Here is an 18,075-nt window from a genome sequence, read left to right as displayed (position 1 = left end):
ATATTATATATATATCTGTCTATAATCATTTAAAATGTGACAGTATATTCTTTAGAAAGTGACTCAAATTTTAACTGGATAACAAATAAATAAAGTAAGATCTTGAGTTTGCTTTCAAAAATGTTTGTTTGAACCCGGTTTAACCTTGCAGGCCTCAGCTAGGCTTTCAATCAGCTAGACAAAATATCCTGGTTTGTTTCATAGGTTTGTATGCACATGAATCTCTGCTTATACATTGATGTCAGAAAATGTTTGTCACTGGGGGTAAGAGAGTAGGCTAATGATTGGGAATGACAGGAACAAGGTGGGCACAACTGAATAAAACTAATAATACACGTTTTTAATCAAAATACAAATTCAAAAGGATACTGGTAAGAATATCTTAGTGATATCATTTAGATAAATAGGAAATGACAGTGTATAAAATGTACTCACAGGTTTGTTGGTTTCACGAGGAAACAAAAGTTTGCCCTTCGCTTCGCTCACATTTTTTACCCTTTCCGCTCGCCGTAGAGAAACCGGAAACAGCAGGATAAGAAAATATTTCGCGGGAGAAAAGTGAGCTAGTGAAGGGCTGCCTGTCTGCTGTCAACAAGGACAACAACAGTTACTAAAACCATCACAAAATGAGTCTGTGGGTGGATAAATACCGACCAACCCTGCTCGGGAAACTCGACTATCACAAAGAGCAAGCGGCTCAACTGAAGAACCTGGTGAGAGAACATACTTATAATAGGTAGTGACTGTTAGCATTAGCATTAGCATCATACACAAGAGCTGCATTAAGGCTGATATTAATGACAGTTATGCAGAGGTTACCTTTATAGATAATGTTTATGAAGTGAAATCATTTACTGAAGTGTAAAATATATACTCAGAAACCCAGATATGTCATGTTCTTTGAGTGCGACCATTACGAGATTAATCTGACTATTTCCTTCAGTTTGTCATAAAGCAAACCTCTTTGTAAATGTGTGTTCCAGGTTCAATGTGGAGACTTCCCTCACCTGTTGGTGTACGGCCCTTCAGGCGCGGGGAAGAAGACCCGCATCATGTGTCTCCTGAGGGAGCTGTATGGAGCCGGGGTGGAGAAGCTCCGCATAGAGCACCAAACCATCGTGGTGAGAGGGGACACAGTTATAACAGACATCTCCTCCATAATCAAAGAGTATGATTAAAGATCAGTTGCATTCATGTTTTGGGGTTCTCCTCCTCAGGCTCCCTCAAAGAAGAAAATTGAGATCAACACAATAGCCAGTAACTACCACTTGGAAGTTAACCCAAGGTAAAGGTTTTTCTATGTTCCTGCATCACTGATCTGTTGTTTCAAATAATATAAATAAGGGTTTAAGATTTTATTTGGACTCAAGTATTGGTGTTATTTGTCATATAGTGATGCTGGGAACCAGGACCGTGTCGTGATTCAAGAGCTGATCAAGACCGTGGCTCAGTCTCAGCAGATCCAGTCAAGTACCCAGAGGGAGTTCAAAGGTAGGAAAGACATATGGTAAAGATTTCAGTGAAGTCTGTTCTTGTGTTTCCTCTCTCATCACTCCTCCGATCAGTCTCCTCCATCCTCTGTCCTTTGAGTAGGGTTAAGAGCTTTGGGATGCCACTTAATTTAAAGTAACTACTTCTGGTTCGGCAGAGGATAGATAGATAGATAGACAGATAGATACTTTATTAATCCTTTGGGAAGTTCCCTCAGGAAATTCAGGAGAGAAGAGAGAGGAGACTGAAGTTAAGAGCTTTGAGATGCAGCCATAGTGTCAGTTTGAACTTAAAGGCGCTGGTCAACAGTCTTAAACTATTTTCCTCAGATGCCGCCTTGTAAAGCTAGAATATCGATCTGTCACTCTGGTAGTAATTGTCAAACTTCTGTTCTCAGTTGTGTTGCTCACAGAGGTGGACCGACTCACAAAGGACGCACAGCATGCTTTGCGCCGCACGATGGAGAAATACATGGGCACCTGCCGCCTCATCCTCTGCTCCACCTCCACCTCCAAAGTCATCGCACCAATCAGGAGCCGTTGTCTGGCTATCCGAGTTCCTCTGCCGAGCACAGAAGAGGCAAGACATATCCAATTTCTAGCTCAGATTTCAATGAGTTGCATATTAGTCACATCATGTATTCACCTTTCTGTTCTGTCTCTGTGTTTTCCTGTTCATCAGGTGTGCAGCGTTCTGGCGTCAGTCTGTAAAAAGGAGGGTCTGATCCTCCCACCTGAACTGGCCAAGCAGATCTCTGAGAAGTCCGGACGCAACCTTCGTAAAGCCCTGTTGATGTGCGAGGCCTGCAGAGTGCAGCAGTGAGTCGTCACATAGCGTATTATCATTCCTCTTCAGCATAATCTGTTGATTAGTGTGGAAGTGAAACATGACGTTAATCTTTTCCAGGTATCCATTCTCAGCAGACCAAGACGTCCCACAGACGGACTGGGAGGTGTATCTCAGGGAGACGGCTAATGCTATCGTGAGCCAGCAGAGTCCTCAGAGGTAACAGTGGCAGAGATTATCAGCAGTATGATCAAACTGATGAGACGTGTAAAGATATTTAACAGATGAATCTTCGTGTTAGGTTGTTGGAAGTTCGAGCCAGGCTGTACGAGCTCCTGACTCACTGCATCCCCCCTGACATCATCATGAAGGTAACGCTGCTACACCTCATCCATCTCTTTTAAAACCATTCGAAGTAATAATTAAAGGATTGATCTGTAGTTCCCCTCTTCCTGTCCACTCACAGAGTCTGGTGACAGAGCTGCTGAGTAACTGTGACGGGCAGCTGAAGACAGAGGTGGCCCACATGGCGGCCTACTACGAACACAGACTTCAGCTGGGCAGCAAAGCTATTTACCACCTGGAGGCCTTCGTCGCCAAGTTCATGGCCATCTACAAGAAGTTCATGGAGGACGGTCTGGACGCCATGATGTTTTGAATGCACTTCAGTAGAAGCTCAAACAGCCCTCCCTTACTCTGATGTCTCGCTCTTTGTGCACCAAGACTTTCAGCAGACTTCATACAGATTTATCTCTGGACTCTGAGGCATAGTGGTCACATTGACACAGCACACTGCAACATAACTCTTCATCGATTTCTAGTTTGTTGCTTTATAAAGTGGTGGATTGTTGCCCCAAACTGTAGCACTGTACACATTCTGTAAACTTTCACTCTGGTGGTGTATAATAGATAATCCAAACAGAGCAGTTTTGATGTTAGATGGTGATGATTTGTATCGTCAATATCCTTCAAGTACAAGATATGTTCCTTCAAATATAAATAAATATTTTAAGGGCGTTTGGCTCGATAAATATCAGTGAGTGGATTAAATTTTCATTTACAGAGTCCTTGATATAGCACGTCTTCTGAAATCATGAGCCTGAACTCAGTGCAGCTAACAGTGCTATTTAGTGTAGCAGAAACACAGAGAGACAGAGAAGGGGGGGGATTACAAATTACAAAGGTTACTAGCTTCAATCAAACCAGGGTTGTTAAAATGGTGTGTAAATGGACTTTTGGAGCGCTTTTCTAGTCTGTCTGACTACTCAAAGCGCTTTTACACTACTCGTCATATTCACCCATTCATACCCATTCACTCACTGATGGTAGAGGCTGTTAAAGTGAGGGACCATCAGTATTAATCTCTTTCCTTCACATTCACACACCTCTGGAAAAACAGCGGGAGCAATTTGAGGTTCAGTGTCTTCATCAAGGACACTTCGGCATGTGACTGCAGGAGCTGGGATCAAACCAACAAGCTTCTGATTGATAGACGACCGACTCTAACCACTGAGCCACAGCCGCCCCAAGATTGAAATCTAATGCATGAAAAAAAAATCTAGTGAAGAAGTTTACTGTGAGTTAGGAACACAATCAGCAAAAACTAGCGAGAATAAACTCAATAAAAAAAAAACTTAAGATAGTCTTTTTGTTTGTTGGGTGAAACCATACAGGCAGGTATGGTTTGGATTTCTTCTCTTAGCTCCATGGGGAAACTTATGTTGGAGTGCAAGAGCTCAAAAAAACTGAAAAACCCTTTTAGTGATCATCTTTAAATTTACTAAAGTATAAGGTCAAAGAGGGACTTGGGTCACAGGGGATGGCAGCACAAGAAAAGCCCTCTCGACAACAGTGAAATAACTTCACCCTAAAGTCAACAATTTTGAAGTATTTTTGCATTTCAAGCTTTACTATGAAAGGGGCGAGGATGGCATCTAAATTTAAGAATGAAGAACCTGCCCAAAGTATATTTAAACCAGTGGACTGCAGCAACAGCAGTAATCGGACTAGCAACAAGAGAGATGGAGTGGACGAAGAGGAAGAACCCGTGAACCTGACTCTGATCCTTCTAGAAATACAGGATTTCAGGCAAGACAACACAAAACAGCGAGAAGATATTAAAGACGAAAATGCAAAGGCAAACTCAAGATTGGACGAAGCTGAGGCGAGGATTGTAGAGAATGAGGAAAAGCTACAAAACGTGGAGGAGGTCATTTCAGAAATGTTTAAGTACAATGTCAAAACCAAGCGGCAACCCCCGGTCTTGAAATATGAAGCAGAAGTGTTATAACCTGCAGTTCATCGAGCGTCCACTTGAGGCTGGCTGCAGAAACACCAGAAACCACATACACAGCAATTCAAAGAAGATGATCTTTACAGCAGAAATAAACATGTTGACAGTCTGGTTCAAAAAACAGTTTAGGTCTGAGTAGTTAATTTCTCTATTCTCAGATACAACGTCCATTATTTATACCGTCTATGGTCAAAACAAGCAGTTGGTGTTGAAGTACAAAAGAATAAAGTGATAACTTGTTGATGTTTTTTATCTCCCTACATCAGAGTAGATGTTTATGTGACAGATGAACCCCACCTCAGTTAGATTTCTTAGACTGTTAAGACATTTAGATCTGATGCACTCTAAGTCCTCTTGATCCAGGAGGACTTTTTCAGGAATTTTCAACCTCTTTCCATTTACTTCACTCTGGTTAGAGTTCATCTGGAGGAAGACTTCAGTCAAGATGTGCATGAAGTCATTTATAAAACAATTTTAACTCGAGGATTTCTTCAGCCTGATTAAATTGAGTCTTTAAAATAAAGTTAAAACAGAAAGCGTCTTTCAGCGTTTATGTTTTGTTTACTGTCAAAGTTACCTCAGGTTTTTAAACAAACACACACAACATACTATTCAGTTACAGTGATAAAACTTAGAATTAGAAGAAGTTAGTCAAATAAGTTAAATAAAGCAGCTTAATTTAATGAGAAAGTCAAAAGAAGTGCAATAATTCAGGGACTACACTGCACTCCAGAAAACAACGAATCCCTGTTCCTTCTTGTGTCATTCACAAGACACAACCCCAAAGTCGCATCCATCAGTAATACTCTTTGTGTCTCTTGGCTGTGTAGTAGATAACGAGGCCCATAGTGATGAGCATCCCTGAGCCCACCAGAGTCAGGAAGCCCACCAAAGGCTTCCTGACCAGCTCCTGGCAGCCTGTGCAGGGCTGAGGCATGCTGGGACACTGCTGGGGCTCAGCCTCCATGATGGGGAAGCCGTTGTGCTGGATGATGTTACGATAATTGGAGAGCGAAGCCTTGACGATGACCTCGTCTTGGACCTGGCCGTACAAACCGAAGCCTGGGTCCCTTTGGTCGCTCAGGGCGTAGGCGAAGTAACCCTTCAGGTTCACGCCGTCCAGAGTGTACGCTGAGGAAGGAACAAGAGGATTCATCCATTTATACCTTTATTTACATAGCACCTTTTAAAAATCACGGTTTACAAAGTGCTTCACAAACGGCAGGGCACATAGACAAAACAGAGCAGTTTTTTTACACTTCTGTATAATTTAAATGTAAGGCTAAATAAACAGACTGTTTTCTGAAGTTGGATGCCATCCAGTGGTGACAGAGAGCACTACAACATTATAACATTATGATCCTGTGAGCACATCAAGAGTGACAGGACGGTCCCCTCAAAGTGAGATCAAATAAACTCCACAAGGACAGATCCCAGGGCAGTGAGTAACCTTGACTCAGTAATCAGCTGGAGAGTGAGTATCTGTGTTGATATTTTTGTGTGCGCTCCAAGTCAGCTGACCGTTCAGGGGTCAGTCGCCCTAATACCTGACTAATCATTAAACTGTGCTGAGGCCTGAAGGGAGAGAAGCTTCAAACACTGATCACTCTGAATGACACACACACACAATCATAACAACGTTCAGCTTGTAAAAGAGTCCAGATGTTCCTGTGTGAAGCCTCACCTTTCAGTGCCTCGTTGATGTAGTTGTACAGGTAGTAGACTCTTAGGCTGTCTTTGAAGTGGGCTGGGTCTTCCTGGACCCCGTTAGCCATCACGTAGACCGGGACATCAGAGTAATGTGCCTTCACCTTAGACAGCAGGAGGGAAATATAACAAGTTTTAATGGAACTTATCACGCCATGATTCTATCTTTTAGGAACTACAGAAGAGAAATGAGAATCCTAATTTCAAACTGGAGGGGGAGATGTGTTTGATCGTGATGCTGTAGTAGCAGCGTTGGGGTAAACAAGGTAAGGTACAACAGTGACTCAGACCCTCCAGTCTTACCCAGTTGAGAGCTTTCCTCAGGCCCCAGGGTACCACAGGCCTCGGGGACATGATCCACGTGGTGTCAATCATGTGTTGGACCTCTAACAAATCTGTGTAGGTGTACCTGCAGAGAGAAAGATGGTGCAGAAGCTGTTTCTAAATCTAAAATCTTGGTTTTGGTCCCTGCTTTTATCAATATGTAGACTAAGAGGATTTCTTCTTACGGGTCTTCTTTGGCGTGCGTCACCAGCTTCGTGCTGAAGTGACTGATGGCAAAGAAGTCATATGTGCCTTTAACCAGCTGTCTGTCCTCCTCGTTGAACACTGGCAGGCTGTGGAATTAAAACACAGAAGAGATGAAACAGGACGTCATACAACAGTAGTCTGTAAAAGGTAAATAGGAGTAATTTAGCTTCAGACTAGTTAACTATTTACTGTGATATTACATATGAATGCCAGAGCGCTCTGTAAGCTTGAAAACTGATATCCAACCATGTTTCATTGATTACATTTCCATTCTACTCAGCCCAGGGTTCAAAATCAAGACTTGATCATGCATAATCTAATCTAGTGAAGATTAGGAAGTACTGTATTTTGCAGGTTTCCTGAAGATGCATGCATCCCTGAAAGGTCTTCATTTAACAGAAACCCATCACTGGAAGATAGAGTACCCGGAAAGAGCCCACGCATGCACAGGGAGAACATGCAAACTCAACACAGACAGGAACCTGCCTGACGGGGGATCCAAACCATATCAAAACAAGATCATTCTGAGGCTGAATTCTCTGTTACTCATTTCTTTCTGTGACTGTGAACAGAAAATGCAGATTCCAAGGCTAACAAACTGTGACTGTGTAGAAAGAGTGAGATGTGAGTACTCAAGTGAGTTGAGCTGACGCAGCCAGCTCCTCATCTCCAGTGGATAATCCCCGCTGCCAAAGATGGGTTCTGCAAACCAGCCCACACTGAAGTCCAAAACTCTCTTGGCTGGTTCCACGTCTTCACGGCTGAATGAAAAGGCTGGCTCCACCCAGTCCATGTGCAGAGCCAGGGACACCTGAGACACAACACAAAGTATACCTGTTACTCTTATCCATATCATCTTATGCATTTATTAACATGTTCTAAAAAGCATTGTCAAGTCTTCTGGTCTTGCATCAGAGGGTAGCAATGTTTTGGAATTAGCATTTGTAGCTGAAGCATTTCTAAATACTGAAGGCTTTGATTAAAGACAATGATAAATCCCAGTACTCCTTTGAGTCCAATCAGTCCCAGCACTGCAGGTGTACTGACCTGTCCTCCCTGTGCATGTCTGAACTCACTGTCGTAAGCATGCCAAGCCAGAGCATGCGCCCGCAGCATCTGATGCCCCTCCTGGTAAGTCACCATCTCATCATTGGGCTCATTCAGGGTGATCCACATCTTCACATGGGCCCCGAGTTCTCTGTAACAAAGTCTGGCATACTCTGCAAACGCCTCTGGAGTCTCCCTGAGAAATTAAGTCACATTCACTTATTTAATAACTCACAAGGGTTGCAGATTTATCAGGCACAGAATTCATCCCCATGTATCAAAGAGCAGCCTCAGGTCATCATCTCTGGATCATCTGACCTGTTCAGCCACTTGTTGCAGGTGTCCAGTGGGGCTGGCAGGCTGCTGCGCTGGCGTGTGTGGTGCCACAGAGTGACCACAGGTGTGACGTTGGCCTGCAGCAGCTGACGGGTGAAACAGCGGTAGTAGCCCAGCAGGGTGGTGTTTGGGTGAGTGACGTTGCCTAGGGGAACCAGAGCGGACCAGTTGAGCGAGAAGTGGAAGTGGTTTACCCCCACCTGCCGGATTTCATCCACCTGAAGAGAGGAAGGGGAGTGAGCATGGCACAACTTCAACTTGTAACACCCTGATGACAGAACATGAATGCAGCACAGTTAGAGAGTGTACTCTGTTTGTTGGACAGGACTTATAACAAGGACATAGAAGGAAACTTTACTGTAGAGCAGATTTGAACCCAGACATTTCTAGTTCAGTTCTGGTTCTGTTCTGGTATGGTTCTGGTTCTGTTCTGTTCTGTTCTGGTTCGATTCTGGTTCAAGTCTGGTTCGGTTCTGGTTTGGTTCTGGTACGGTTCTGGTTTGGTTCCGGTTCGGTTCTGGTTCGTTTCTGGTTCAGTTCTGGTTCGGTTCTGGTTCCGTTCCGGTTCGGTTCTGGTTCAGTTCTGGTTCAGTTCTGGTACGGTTCTGTTTCGGGTCTGGTTCGGTTCTGGTTCGGTTCTGGTTCGGTTCTGGTTCGGTTCTGGTTCAAGTCTGGTACGGTTCTGGTTCGGTTCTGGTTCGGTTCCGGTTCTGGTTCGGTTCTGGTTCGGTTCTGGTTCGATTCGGTTCTGGTTCAATTCGGTTCTGGTTCGGTTCTGGTTCGGTTCGGTTCGGTTCTGGTTCGGTTCCGGTTCGGTTCTGGTTCGGGTCTGGTTTGGTTCTGGTTCGGTTCTGGTTCAAGTCTGGTACGATTCTAGTTCGGTTCTGGTTCGGTTCAGTTCCGGTTCTGGTTCGTTCTGGTTCTGTTCTGGTTCAGTTCTGGTTCGGTGCTGGTTCGGTTCTGGTTGAGTTTGATTCTGGTTCTGGTTCCGTTCCGGTTCGGTTCTGGTTCAGTTCTGGTACGGTTCTGTTTCGGGTCTGGTTCGGTTCTGGTTCGGTTCTGGTTCGGTTCTGGTTCAAGTCTGGTTCGGTTCTGGTTCGGTTCTGGTTCGGTTCCGGTTCTGGTTCGGTTCTGGTTCGATTCGGTTCTGGTTCAATTCGGTTCTGGTTCGGTTCTGGTTCGGTTCGGTTCGGTTCTGGTTCGGTTCCGATTCGATTCTGGTTCGGGTCTGGTTTGGTTCTGGTTCGGTTCTGGTTCAAGTCTGGTACGATTCTAGTTCGGTTCTGGTTCGGTTCAGTTCCGGTTCTGGTTCGTTCTGGTTCTGTTCTGGTTCAGTTCTGGTTCGGTGCTGGTTCGGTTCTGGTTGAGTTTGATTCTGGTTCTTGATTCTGGTTCTGTTTGCATGAGTTTGGTTCTGTATGCTTAAGTCTAGTTCTGGTTCTAAACCTAACCCTAACCCTAACCCTAACCCTAACCCTAATCACAACCCTAACCCTAACCCTAATCTCAACCCTAACCCTAACCCTAACCCTAATCACAACCCTAACCCTAACCACAACCCTAACCCTAACCCTAATCACAACCCTAACCCTAACCCTAACCCTAATCACAACCCTAACCCTAACCCTAATCTCAACCCTAACCCTAATCACAACCCTAACCCTAATCTCAACCCTAACCCTAACCCTAATCACAACCCTAACCCTAACCCTAACCCTAATCACAACCCTAACCCTAACCCTAATCACAACCCTAACCCTAATCTCAACCCTAACCCTAATCTCAACCCTAACCCTAATCTCAACCCTAACCCTAACCCTAATCACAACCCTAACCCTAATCTCAACCCTAACCCTAACCCTAACCCTAACCCTAATCTCAACCCTAACCCTAACCCTAACAACATGTATACTTTAAAACAGAGGATCATTTCATTCCTTCTGGACTCAACATGACAGCATTTATACTTTTCAAGTAATTGATCTTCAACGCTTTCAGAAAATTAACAGCAGCAAGACTCACATATCCCTTCAAGCCACCAAATGGTATCATAACAATGGTGTATGCTGTTTTGTAATGACACAGCACAATTTTATGATTTACTAGAAATGTATTCAAATTATTTCATGGACCCCCACGCTATGGTTCGCAGACCCCCAGGGGTCCCAGGACCCCACTTTGAGAACAACTGAGCTAGAGTACGGTAATTGAGCCAAATGTACCATAAAACATAAACAACGTACCCCCGTTTTCTATGAATGCATGATTATGAAGTGAAGGAGAAAAGATGTGAATAAAGTTGTGCAGTGTCGCTGTCTTTTCCAGCACAGTGTGCACTCAACTTTCAATGAATGGGGATGTGTTTTGTTAATAGGGTCAGGTCAAACGCAGCCATGTTGGAATCATTTTCCAGGACTATCTGTGATTTTCCAGGACATTTTATTTTTTCTCCCATTTTCCAGGTGTTTTCCAGTACTGGAAAACTGGTCAACTGTTTTCCAGGTTTTCCAGGACGTGTGGGAACCCTGTAGTATATCCAGCTCACTATGAGAAGACATTATATCTCAAAATGCTCAAATTAAACTTTTTCATCTTATTTCAAGTACAAGATGGTCTTAAACCTAGAGAAGTGCCGCTATAATACAACTCAAATTAAGGTGAATATATCTCAAAGGAAGAAATTGACATGAAATGTATTATTCCAAACTCCATTTTTGAATGAAAGAATACTAATTGTTAGCGTTTCTGGCTTATTCTGAGACACTAAGCTTTAAAATACTGGTAAAATATTGCTTAAAATAAGTTTTCCCTGCTCATTTTAAGATCAGTTTTCTAAATATAACGTCTTATTTTAAGCACATTTTCACTTGTTCTATTGGCAGATTGTTTTTGCTTATTTCAAGGTAAAAGTACCTTGAAATAAAATTATTTTCTTGTTTTTGGAGGGGCATTTTTTCCAGTGCACTTCTGCAGCCTGTCAGCTAACAAGTCAGGCATTGATACCACTCACTCAGTTTGACTTTTCTCTTTTCTGACGGACATTCATCTACAAATATGTTTCCAAAGTCTAAAAAAAAGATGTCATCATACTAATTACAGAGAATGTCTTTAAATATGTAAAGTTAATCACCTGTTGTCTGATGGTGGCGTAATCTGCACAACGTGCGTGTCGCCGTAAAGGTGGAGCACCGACGCCCTCCAGCTTCATCAGCTCCCCGTTATTGGAGATGTTCCACAAATACACGTTGGGGTCTGCAAACAGGGTGGGTGTAGTCTCCACCTGTGACATGAAGAAGAAGCGTAAACATGCCCTCACTCACTCAGTCACACACTGCATTTACTGAATACAACACAAACGCAAATAAAGGCAAAATGGGGCAAACAGATAAGGACAGCTGGAGCCGCTCGGCAGACGGTGGAAGGTTGTGTGGTTTATCATTAAGAGAGAGGATTCATCACTCATCATTGTGGATGTTTCTAGACTGGACTTTCACCATGAAATCTGCAATAATAGTAATGAACTTAGACACAGAGGAGAAGAATTACTCAGAAAGTAAATATATATATTTAAAGAGTCTAAAAAATGTCTGATAACTGCACCAAATGTTGAAAACAATGTCGCCTGTCACTTTTGCAGAGTCAACAGAAGCTCACGCTTGGCTAGATATTAAAGTTTATACTGAGACTTTGAACCAAAGTTAATACACAGTTAATGTTTCCTCAAGTGTCTTCATGTGTGAGGAAGTACTCTCATCATGTTTCAGTGGAAATCAGAGCTCTTCATTTTGGCACAAACAGAGACATGCACAAAAAGTTAGGCATATTCGGCTCTCTGATGAAAATTCAGAATGCACCTAAAATGCAGTTTAACCTTTACATATGAACTTAATTTGACCTTCTCTAAACTTTTGAATGCACATGTCCAGGACCGGCCCGTGGCATAGGCAGTATAGGCAAATGCTAGGGACGCCAGCCAACCATAGTGGCACCGCTAAATGAGTGAGGAACAAAATGTGAAGATTATAGGAAAAAATATATTGTTTTATCAAATTTAATTTTGGATTAAATTGCGGAATGATGCCAGTAAACATTTAAAAGCTTGTGATTCACTTTTGGTTTTAAAAATAATGGTATGCAAAGCAGTTTTTGAAGTCTTTAAGTGTTCATGATTTACCTGTTTTTGCTTTGTTGTTGTTGTTTTCTTTACACTTTGGAAGCTGTTCGCTTTATTAGATAGAAAATGTAGGCAAGGCTTAAATAAACCTTTTTGCTTCTGCCTTTTCGGTCATCACTTAATACATTACTGTTTCTTTGTTGAAAGTGTCTGTACTGTGAAAATGATTGTGTTATATAATGACTGAATAAATTCTACTACTATTACATTATGCATTTTGAAATTGTATAATTATTTTCCTGCTAAATATCGCTGTTATTACCATTTCATTAATTTTCTTTTAGAGTTCATTTTTATTTTAAAACAAAGGAAACGTGTAAAACATAAAGCTTTATGTCAGTTGTCGGTCAGCGTATATGTGATGTGATTGTTGGAGTTGGTTAAAATCTTGCCTAGGCTAGGGCACCAAGTCGTTTAGGGCCGGCTCTGCACATGTCCATCTGTCCAATGTTCAGTACTTACTGCACAACATGCTGTTCTCTCACAAGATGATCAACCTCAACAAGGTTCTGATCCATAATGGACCTCTAAATGTTCTGGTGTGTATTTAAACAGTCCTCTTCATCATGCTGTTCACATTCTGACATCATGAGACCAAGACGACACCCTAAGAATCCATCAACAACAGTACTGAGTCATCATGTGGAGGGTCGGAACCCTGCATCCCAGAACCTGAATGACCTGGGGGCAGCTCTTCAAGAAGAGAGGAACACCTCAGCAGACAATAAGTGGACTTGTGAATTGATGCTCAAGGACACATGACAAGTTATTGAGACACTGACATTTTTTGTTGTGGTATACCCATCACTGCTGTTAGCTTTTGTTAAAATAAATTGTCCGAGACGAAGTAATTACCATTTTATGCTTCTATTGAATGCACTACTTTCATGATATGATATCACTGTAGCATGAACTTCTTATATTTTCCATAAATGTAATCAGAAAGTCAAATATCCCTAACTTTTTGAGAGTAGTGTATGTTATATAAGCTCAAGATTTCATAAATATAGTTATATGAAAAAAACCAAACACTGATCCTACATCTGTTTTTGGATCTCTACAATAGGACCTCTGATATTGAATAGGGTTGGAAACACCATAGCAAATATCTTCTATTGTGAATGTCAGTTTATTGACATGATGGCGTGTGTACCCTGTCATTCATCAGCAGGTCCTTCACAACGAAATTGGCGACTAGATGAGACTAACAAGATGATCAACCTCAAAAGTCACAACAAGGTTCTGATCCATAATCGACCTCTAAATGTTCTGGTTTGTATTTTAACAATCCTCTTCATCATGCTGTTCACATTCTGACATCATGAGACCAAGACCACACCCTAACAATCCATCACCAGCAGTACTGAGTCGTCATGTAGAGGGTCGTAACCCTGAACCTGAATGACCTGAGGGCAGATCCTCTTGATGAGAAGCTGTGATTTCTTCTCAAGGAAACATGACAAGTTATTGAGATGTTGACATTTTTAGTTGTGGTATCCACCCTAACTTTTTTGTAAGTAGTGTATGTGTACATACCTGAATGGAGTTGGCAGACACCCCCCAGGCAAAATCACATGGGAACACCCCTTGTGCAGGTTGGTTTTCTGGGAGCTCTGGGAACCCGTTTTTCTGGATGACATTTCTTTAGGAACAATAAAAACCGAATTTTAAATTTGTTTTAAGTTTTAAAACTCAACTCAACTTTATTTATAAAGCACTTTAAAAACAACCACAGCTGAAACACAGCGCTGTACATAAATAGACAAACAAAGCAGGCATAAAACTATAAAACAATATAAACAATAAATAAAATCAAACCATAAAACACTAAAACAGGAGCAGAGTCTCATGCAGGGTTGAAAGCCAAGGCATAAAAATGGGTTTTAAGACAAGTTTTAAAAATGGACAGTGAGGAGGCTTGTCTAATGTGGAGGGGAAGCTCATTCCATAATTTAGGAGCAGCAACAGAAAAAGCTCTATCCTCTTTGAGCTTTGACCTCGGTACCTCCAGGAGCAGCAGATCAGCTGACCTGAGGCACTGAGCAGGAGCGTAGGGGTGAAGGAGCTCAGAGAGGTACCATTTAAAGATTTAAAAACAAAAAAAGAATCTTAAGATGGACTCTAAAGTGCACAGGTAGCCAGTGGAGGGAGGCCAGGATTGGATTTATGTGCTCCCTCTTAGGTACTCCAGTTAAGAGGTGCTGCATTTTGCACCAACTGGAGACGTGCAAGGGAGGACTGACTAACTCCAATATAAAGTGCATTACAGTAATCAAGCCAAAAGGACAAGATTGCAAAAAAGCTTAAAATTGGTACTTTAAAGTTGTAGTGATTTGTACTCAAATCCTTCACTGGTTACAGATACGTGTAAACAGCAAATGTGCTCTGTTACAAATCAGGACAGGTAATCAGGACACAAGGTTTTTTAAGACCTCTGCATCCACATCTGAACCTGCATCTTCAAATCTGCATACTTCAGTCTGTCTTTTATGAAACCCTCCTTACCTCCCATAGACACGTACCTATAAAAAGTGGCAGATGTCTTTGGCTCCCTCTTCATGTCAGAAGTTTTGAAGTCGACGTAGTAAAGTCCCCGTCGTATCCTGTATTCCCTGTGCCACTCGAAGCCGTCTATCAGAGACCAGGCTATGTATCCGATCACATTTACTCCATCGATCACGATCGCTGAGACACAGTTACAGACAGATGGACAGCACAGATTTAAAACACAACTCTTCCCTGCTTGAGATACAGGAATGTGATGTTCAGACTTTGGCTTCACTCACACTTCAGAGCTTCTGCGATGAACCTCTTGAGGTAGTACATGTGTCTAGAGTCTTCTGTCTTAGTGTTGCTGAGGACGTACCTGTGTTGAGCAGCAGTGAAAGCATGATTCAGACATCACTAGAAAAACAAACAAGAAGAACACAAATCAACATCTACACCTACCAGCCACTCTGCACCACAAATATAGGCGGCCTGCTGTACTCGGCGTTGATCCAGTAGAGCAGCATCCTCAGATCAAGATCCTCTAGCTGGCCGAACTTGAGGCTATCGTTGATGAGGTGGAAGCTGACAGCTGCTCCATGAGAGAGGGCAAAGAAGTCCGCTGTCCCATTCACATACTCCCTCTCCTCTTCGGTGAAGGACGGCAGACGTGAGCCTAGCCTGGCCTTCATGCAGGGGGGGTAGTCTCCGTCTGTGAAGAGCGGTCGGGCGAACCAGCCCAGGACGTGGTCCAGGGAGCACTGACACTCTCGAAGGCTCTCCAGGCGGGTGCGGCTGGGTTTGATCCAGTGGGAGGCCAGAGCCATGGACAGCTTGCCCTGCTGACGGGGGCGGTAATGTTGGTCGTAGAGATGCCAGGCGGCTGCATGAGCCTGGAGACGGAGAGAAAGGAATAATGGTGAGACAGAGGAGGATGATATAAGGAAAGAAAACTCATCAGCTGAACCATATTTCAAAAAGCTTTACTCTGGACTAATGAAGTACAAACACTAACACAACTTTACATTTAATCAGTTATTGACAGACCTTTACACACCAAAGCTAAGGACAGACACATCATCGAAAGATGTCAGCTTAGAAGATTAAAAAAGAATTTAAAACATAAAAAAAGTATTAAAGCAATGGTAGAAATAAATATATACACTCTACCTTTGTACTAGTACCCTACAAGGACCTTTGTTTTAAGATCTCTCTCCTTTAAAGATTAGGCTCTAAACTCTCTTTTTTGATAAAGCTTATAGTTAGAGCTGATTGATTGTTTGTGTTCAATGTTATAAATTGCCTTCTCAGGTGCCCTTTCATTGGAAAACGCATGAAAGAGTGCCCTCTATGTGCCCCTTTATTAAACTTAATGTAAAAAAATACCCACAAAAATAATCATCACAATACAGGAAATTCACTGTTAGATGCTCCTTTTTTTCTTGGGAAGGACCACCAGACCCCCCTCTTTGTTACTGCTGAATCAGTACTTTTAAATTCACCCTAAACTGTAAGTGTTTGAAAGGAGGTTCCCTGTTTGTTGATTTCGCCCCTGCCCCTCAAACAACTTGAGTACACCACTGTACACACAAACCCTTAACAGTTCCAGGCATCAACAATCAAAAAATTAAATTGTCAGTCTTTAAGTTGATGGTATTATTTGCTTTTGTAAGTTTTATAGAGGCATCACTATTAAATTAAGTTGCTTCCATAGCCAGTCAATAACTCCTCACAGGAGCTTTGATACTTTTACTTACCTTACTTAACCTTTTATTCATTATTATACATTTTGAATAGAAATATTGCATTGTTTTCTAATTTTTGGAAACCAAAGTTTGTATTCCATAGACCTCTCTTACAAACATTTCCATACAAATCCCATTTATCTGATGTAATGTGGAAGACTCCAAGCCGCTGTTGGTAGTCGAGATACAAACATCAGTTCGGAGAGAGATTTCGAATGTCAACACGACCCCTCCCCACCAGATTTCCCCTACTTCTCATGTGTGTTCTATGAGGAAGTAGTGCCGGCTTCCCAGCCAGTTAGGACGACCTAGTAGGGGCCAACAACCAATCAGGACAGAGGGTCAGAGAGTAGCTCTGATTGGTCCCTGATAACGGGATGAGGGGAATAATAACATTGCTTTATACAAAGGCATTGAAAAACAGAGATTTTGCCATAATCTCAAATTACTTCAATTACTGATGAGTACTGATGGGTATTATGACTTTTTTTCCAAACCTAGCACAAAAAAAGTATTGTTTTTTTACCCCATTCCTACCAACTGCACCTTTAATTTAATTTATAAAATTAAAACAGTACTCATTAGAAGTGTACACAAACTGTTTCTTGCCATTTTAGATATTTTGTATTTAAGTGTTATTGGTCAAGGAGGGTCTTTGTTTGGTTCTAGAATTTTTCTTTTAACTTATTAAAAGTAACTTTTGGTATCTACACTTGAAACTTTAACCTGTCGTCCTCCACCCACCTTGAGGAGATTGTGTCCGACCCGAAACGGAAGATCAGGGTCATTCTTTATCCCAGGAGCGACCGTCCCGTCTCCATACCCGTGACGCGCCACCACAAACGGGTTATCGATGGTGATCCAGAACTTCACATCCTCCCCAAAAGTCTGAAAACAAAAGTCAGCATAGTCTTTAAAGATGTCCACCATCTCCGGGTTAGTCCAGCCCCCCATAGTCTGCTGAAGGTGATCGGGCAGGTCCCAGTGGTAGAGCGTGACCATCGGCTGCACGCGGGACTCCTTCAGCCTCTTGATCAGGTTCCGGTAATAGTTTGTCCCGATTTCATTATAGCTCCCACGGGTCCCGTTTGGGAAGATCCTGGACCAGGACAAGGAGAACCTGTAGTGGCTGACCCCGAGCTGCTTGATGGCTCGGATGTCGGCCTGGATGTTGTGGTAGCTGTCGCTGCCCACGTCCCCGGTGACAGTCCGGGTCCCACCGCGCGTAAAAGTGTCCCAAATAGAGAGCCCCTTCCCGTCCTTCTCAAACGCGCCCTCCACCTGGTACGCCGCTGTGCCCACCGCCCAGATAAAGTCTTTGGGGAAGGTATCGTAGAGGAAAGCCTTGTCTCCTGGATAGGGCAGCTTGCTGAAACGCCCCCACGTTTTGAAACCAGCGTTGGGTTTAGCGGCCGAAGATGTGAAGGCGAGACATGTCAGAAGGGCGAGCAGAGGACTCATGGTTCTGGTGTCAGAAC

General features: G+C 42.8%; 3 protein-coding genes across 3 annotated transcripts in view; 1 reads left to right on the top strand and 2 right to left on the bottom strand.

Annotated features, from left to right (window-relative positions):
• Positions 1–499, bottom strand: part of stard13a (StAR-related lipid transfer (START) domain containing 13a) — an 84,892-nt gene extending 84,393 nt beyond the window's left edge. The window contains 1 exon segment of the mRNA XM_034683273.1: positions 436–499. The gene's annotated coding sequence lies outside the window, so the exon portion shown is untranslated.
• On the top strand, positions 492–3,313 carry rfc3 (replication factor C (activator 1) 3). Its single transcript, XM_034683274.1, has 9 exons — positions 492–713; positions 984–1,121; positions 1,218–1,285; positions 1,394–1,491; positions 1,889–2,070; positions 2,173–2,309; positions 2,398–2,496; positions 2,579–2,648; positions 2,744–3,313. The coding sequence occupies exons 1-9, from the start codon at positions 627–629 to the stop codon at positions 2,933–2,935; spliced, it is 1,071 nt and encodes a 356-aa protein (XP_034539165.1). The 5' UTR covers positions 492–626; the 3' UTR covers positions 2,936–3,313.
• Positions 3,314–4,672: 1,359 nt separating this feature from the next.
• Positions 4,673–18,075, bottom strand: kl (klotho). The gene is made up of 13 exons (XM_034683891.1): positions 17,342–18,075; positions 15,315–15,745; positions 15,152–15,231; positions 14,888–15,050; positions 13,902–14,007; positions 11,322–11,471; positions 8,174–8,409; positions 7,856–8,051; positions 7,441–7,619; positions 6,787–6,894; positions 6,581–6,686; positions 6,255–6,381; positions 4,673–5,701 (listed from the first exon to the last, which is right to left on the bottom strand). The coding sequence occupies exons 1-13, from the start codon at positions 18,056–18,058 to the stop codon at positions 5,367–5,369; spliced, it is 2,934 nt and encodes a 977-aa protein (XP_034539782.1). The 5' UTR covers positions 18,059–18,075; the 3' UTR covers positions 4,673–5,366.

Source organism: Notolabrus celidotus, chromosome 5 (assembly GCF_009762535.1).
Source record: "Notolabrus celidotus isolate fNotCel1 chromosome 5, fNotCel1.pri, whole genome shotgun sequence".
Taxonomy (NCBI): Eukaryota; Metazoa; Chordata; class Actinopteri; order Labriformes; family Labridae; genus Notolabrus; species Notolabrus celidotus.
Note: the sequence above shows the minus strand (reverse complement) of the source record. Positions and strands in the feature narration are given on the sequence as shown.

Coding starts and splice junctions, on each gene's coding strand:
- rfc3 (XM_034683274.1), top strand. CDS start 627: ATGAGTCTGTGGGTGGATAAATACCGACCAACCCTGCTCGGGAAACTC. Junction 2,310..2,397: donor GAGGCCTGCAGAGTGCAGCA/GTGAGTCGTCAC, acceptor AATCTTTTCCAG/GTATCCATTCTCAGCAGACC. Junction 2,497..2,578: donor AGCCAGCAGAGTCCTCAGAG/GTAACAGTGGCA, acceptor TCTTCGTGTTAG/GTTGTTGGAAGTTCGAGCCA.
- kl (XM_034683891.1), bottom strand. CDS start 18,058: ATGAGTCCTCTGCTCGCCCTTCTGACATGTCTCGCCTTCACATCTTCG. Junction 15,051..15,151: donor CATCGCAGAAGCTCTGAAGT/GTGAGTGAAGCC, acceptor ACTGTGTCTCAG/CGATCGTGATCGATGGAGTA. Junction 11,472..13,901: donor TGTCTGCCAACTCCATTCAG/GTATGTACACAT, acceptor TTCATGTCACAG/GTGGAGACTACACCCACCCT.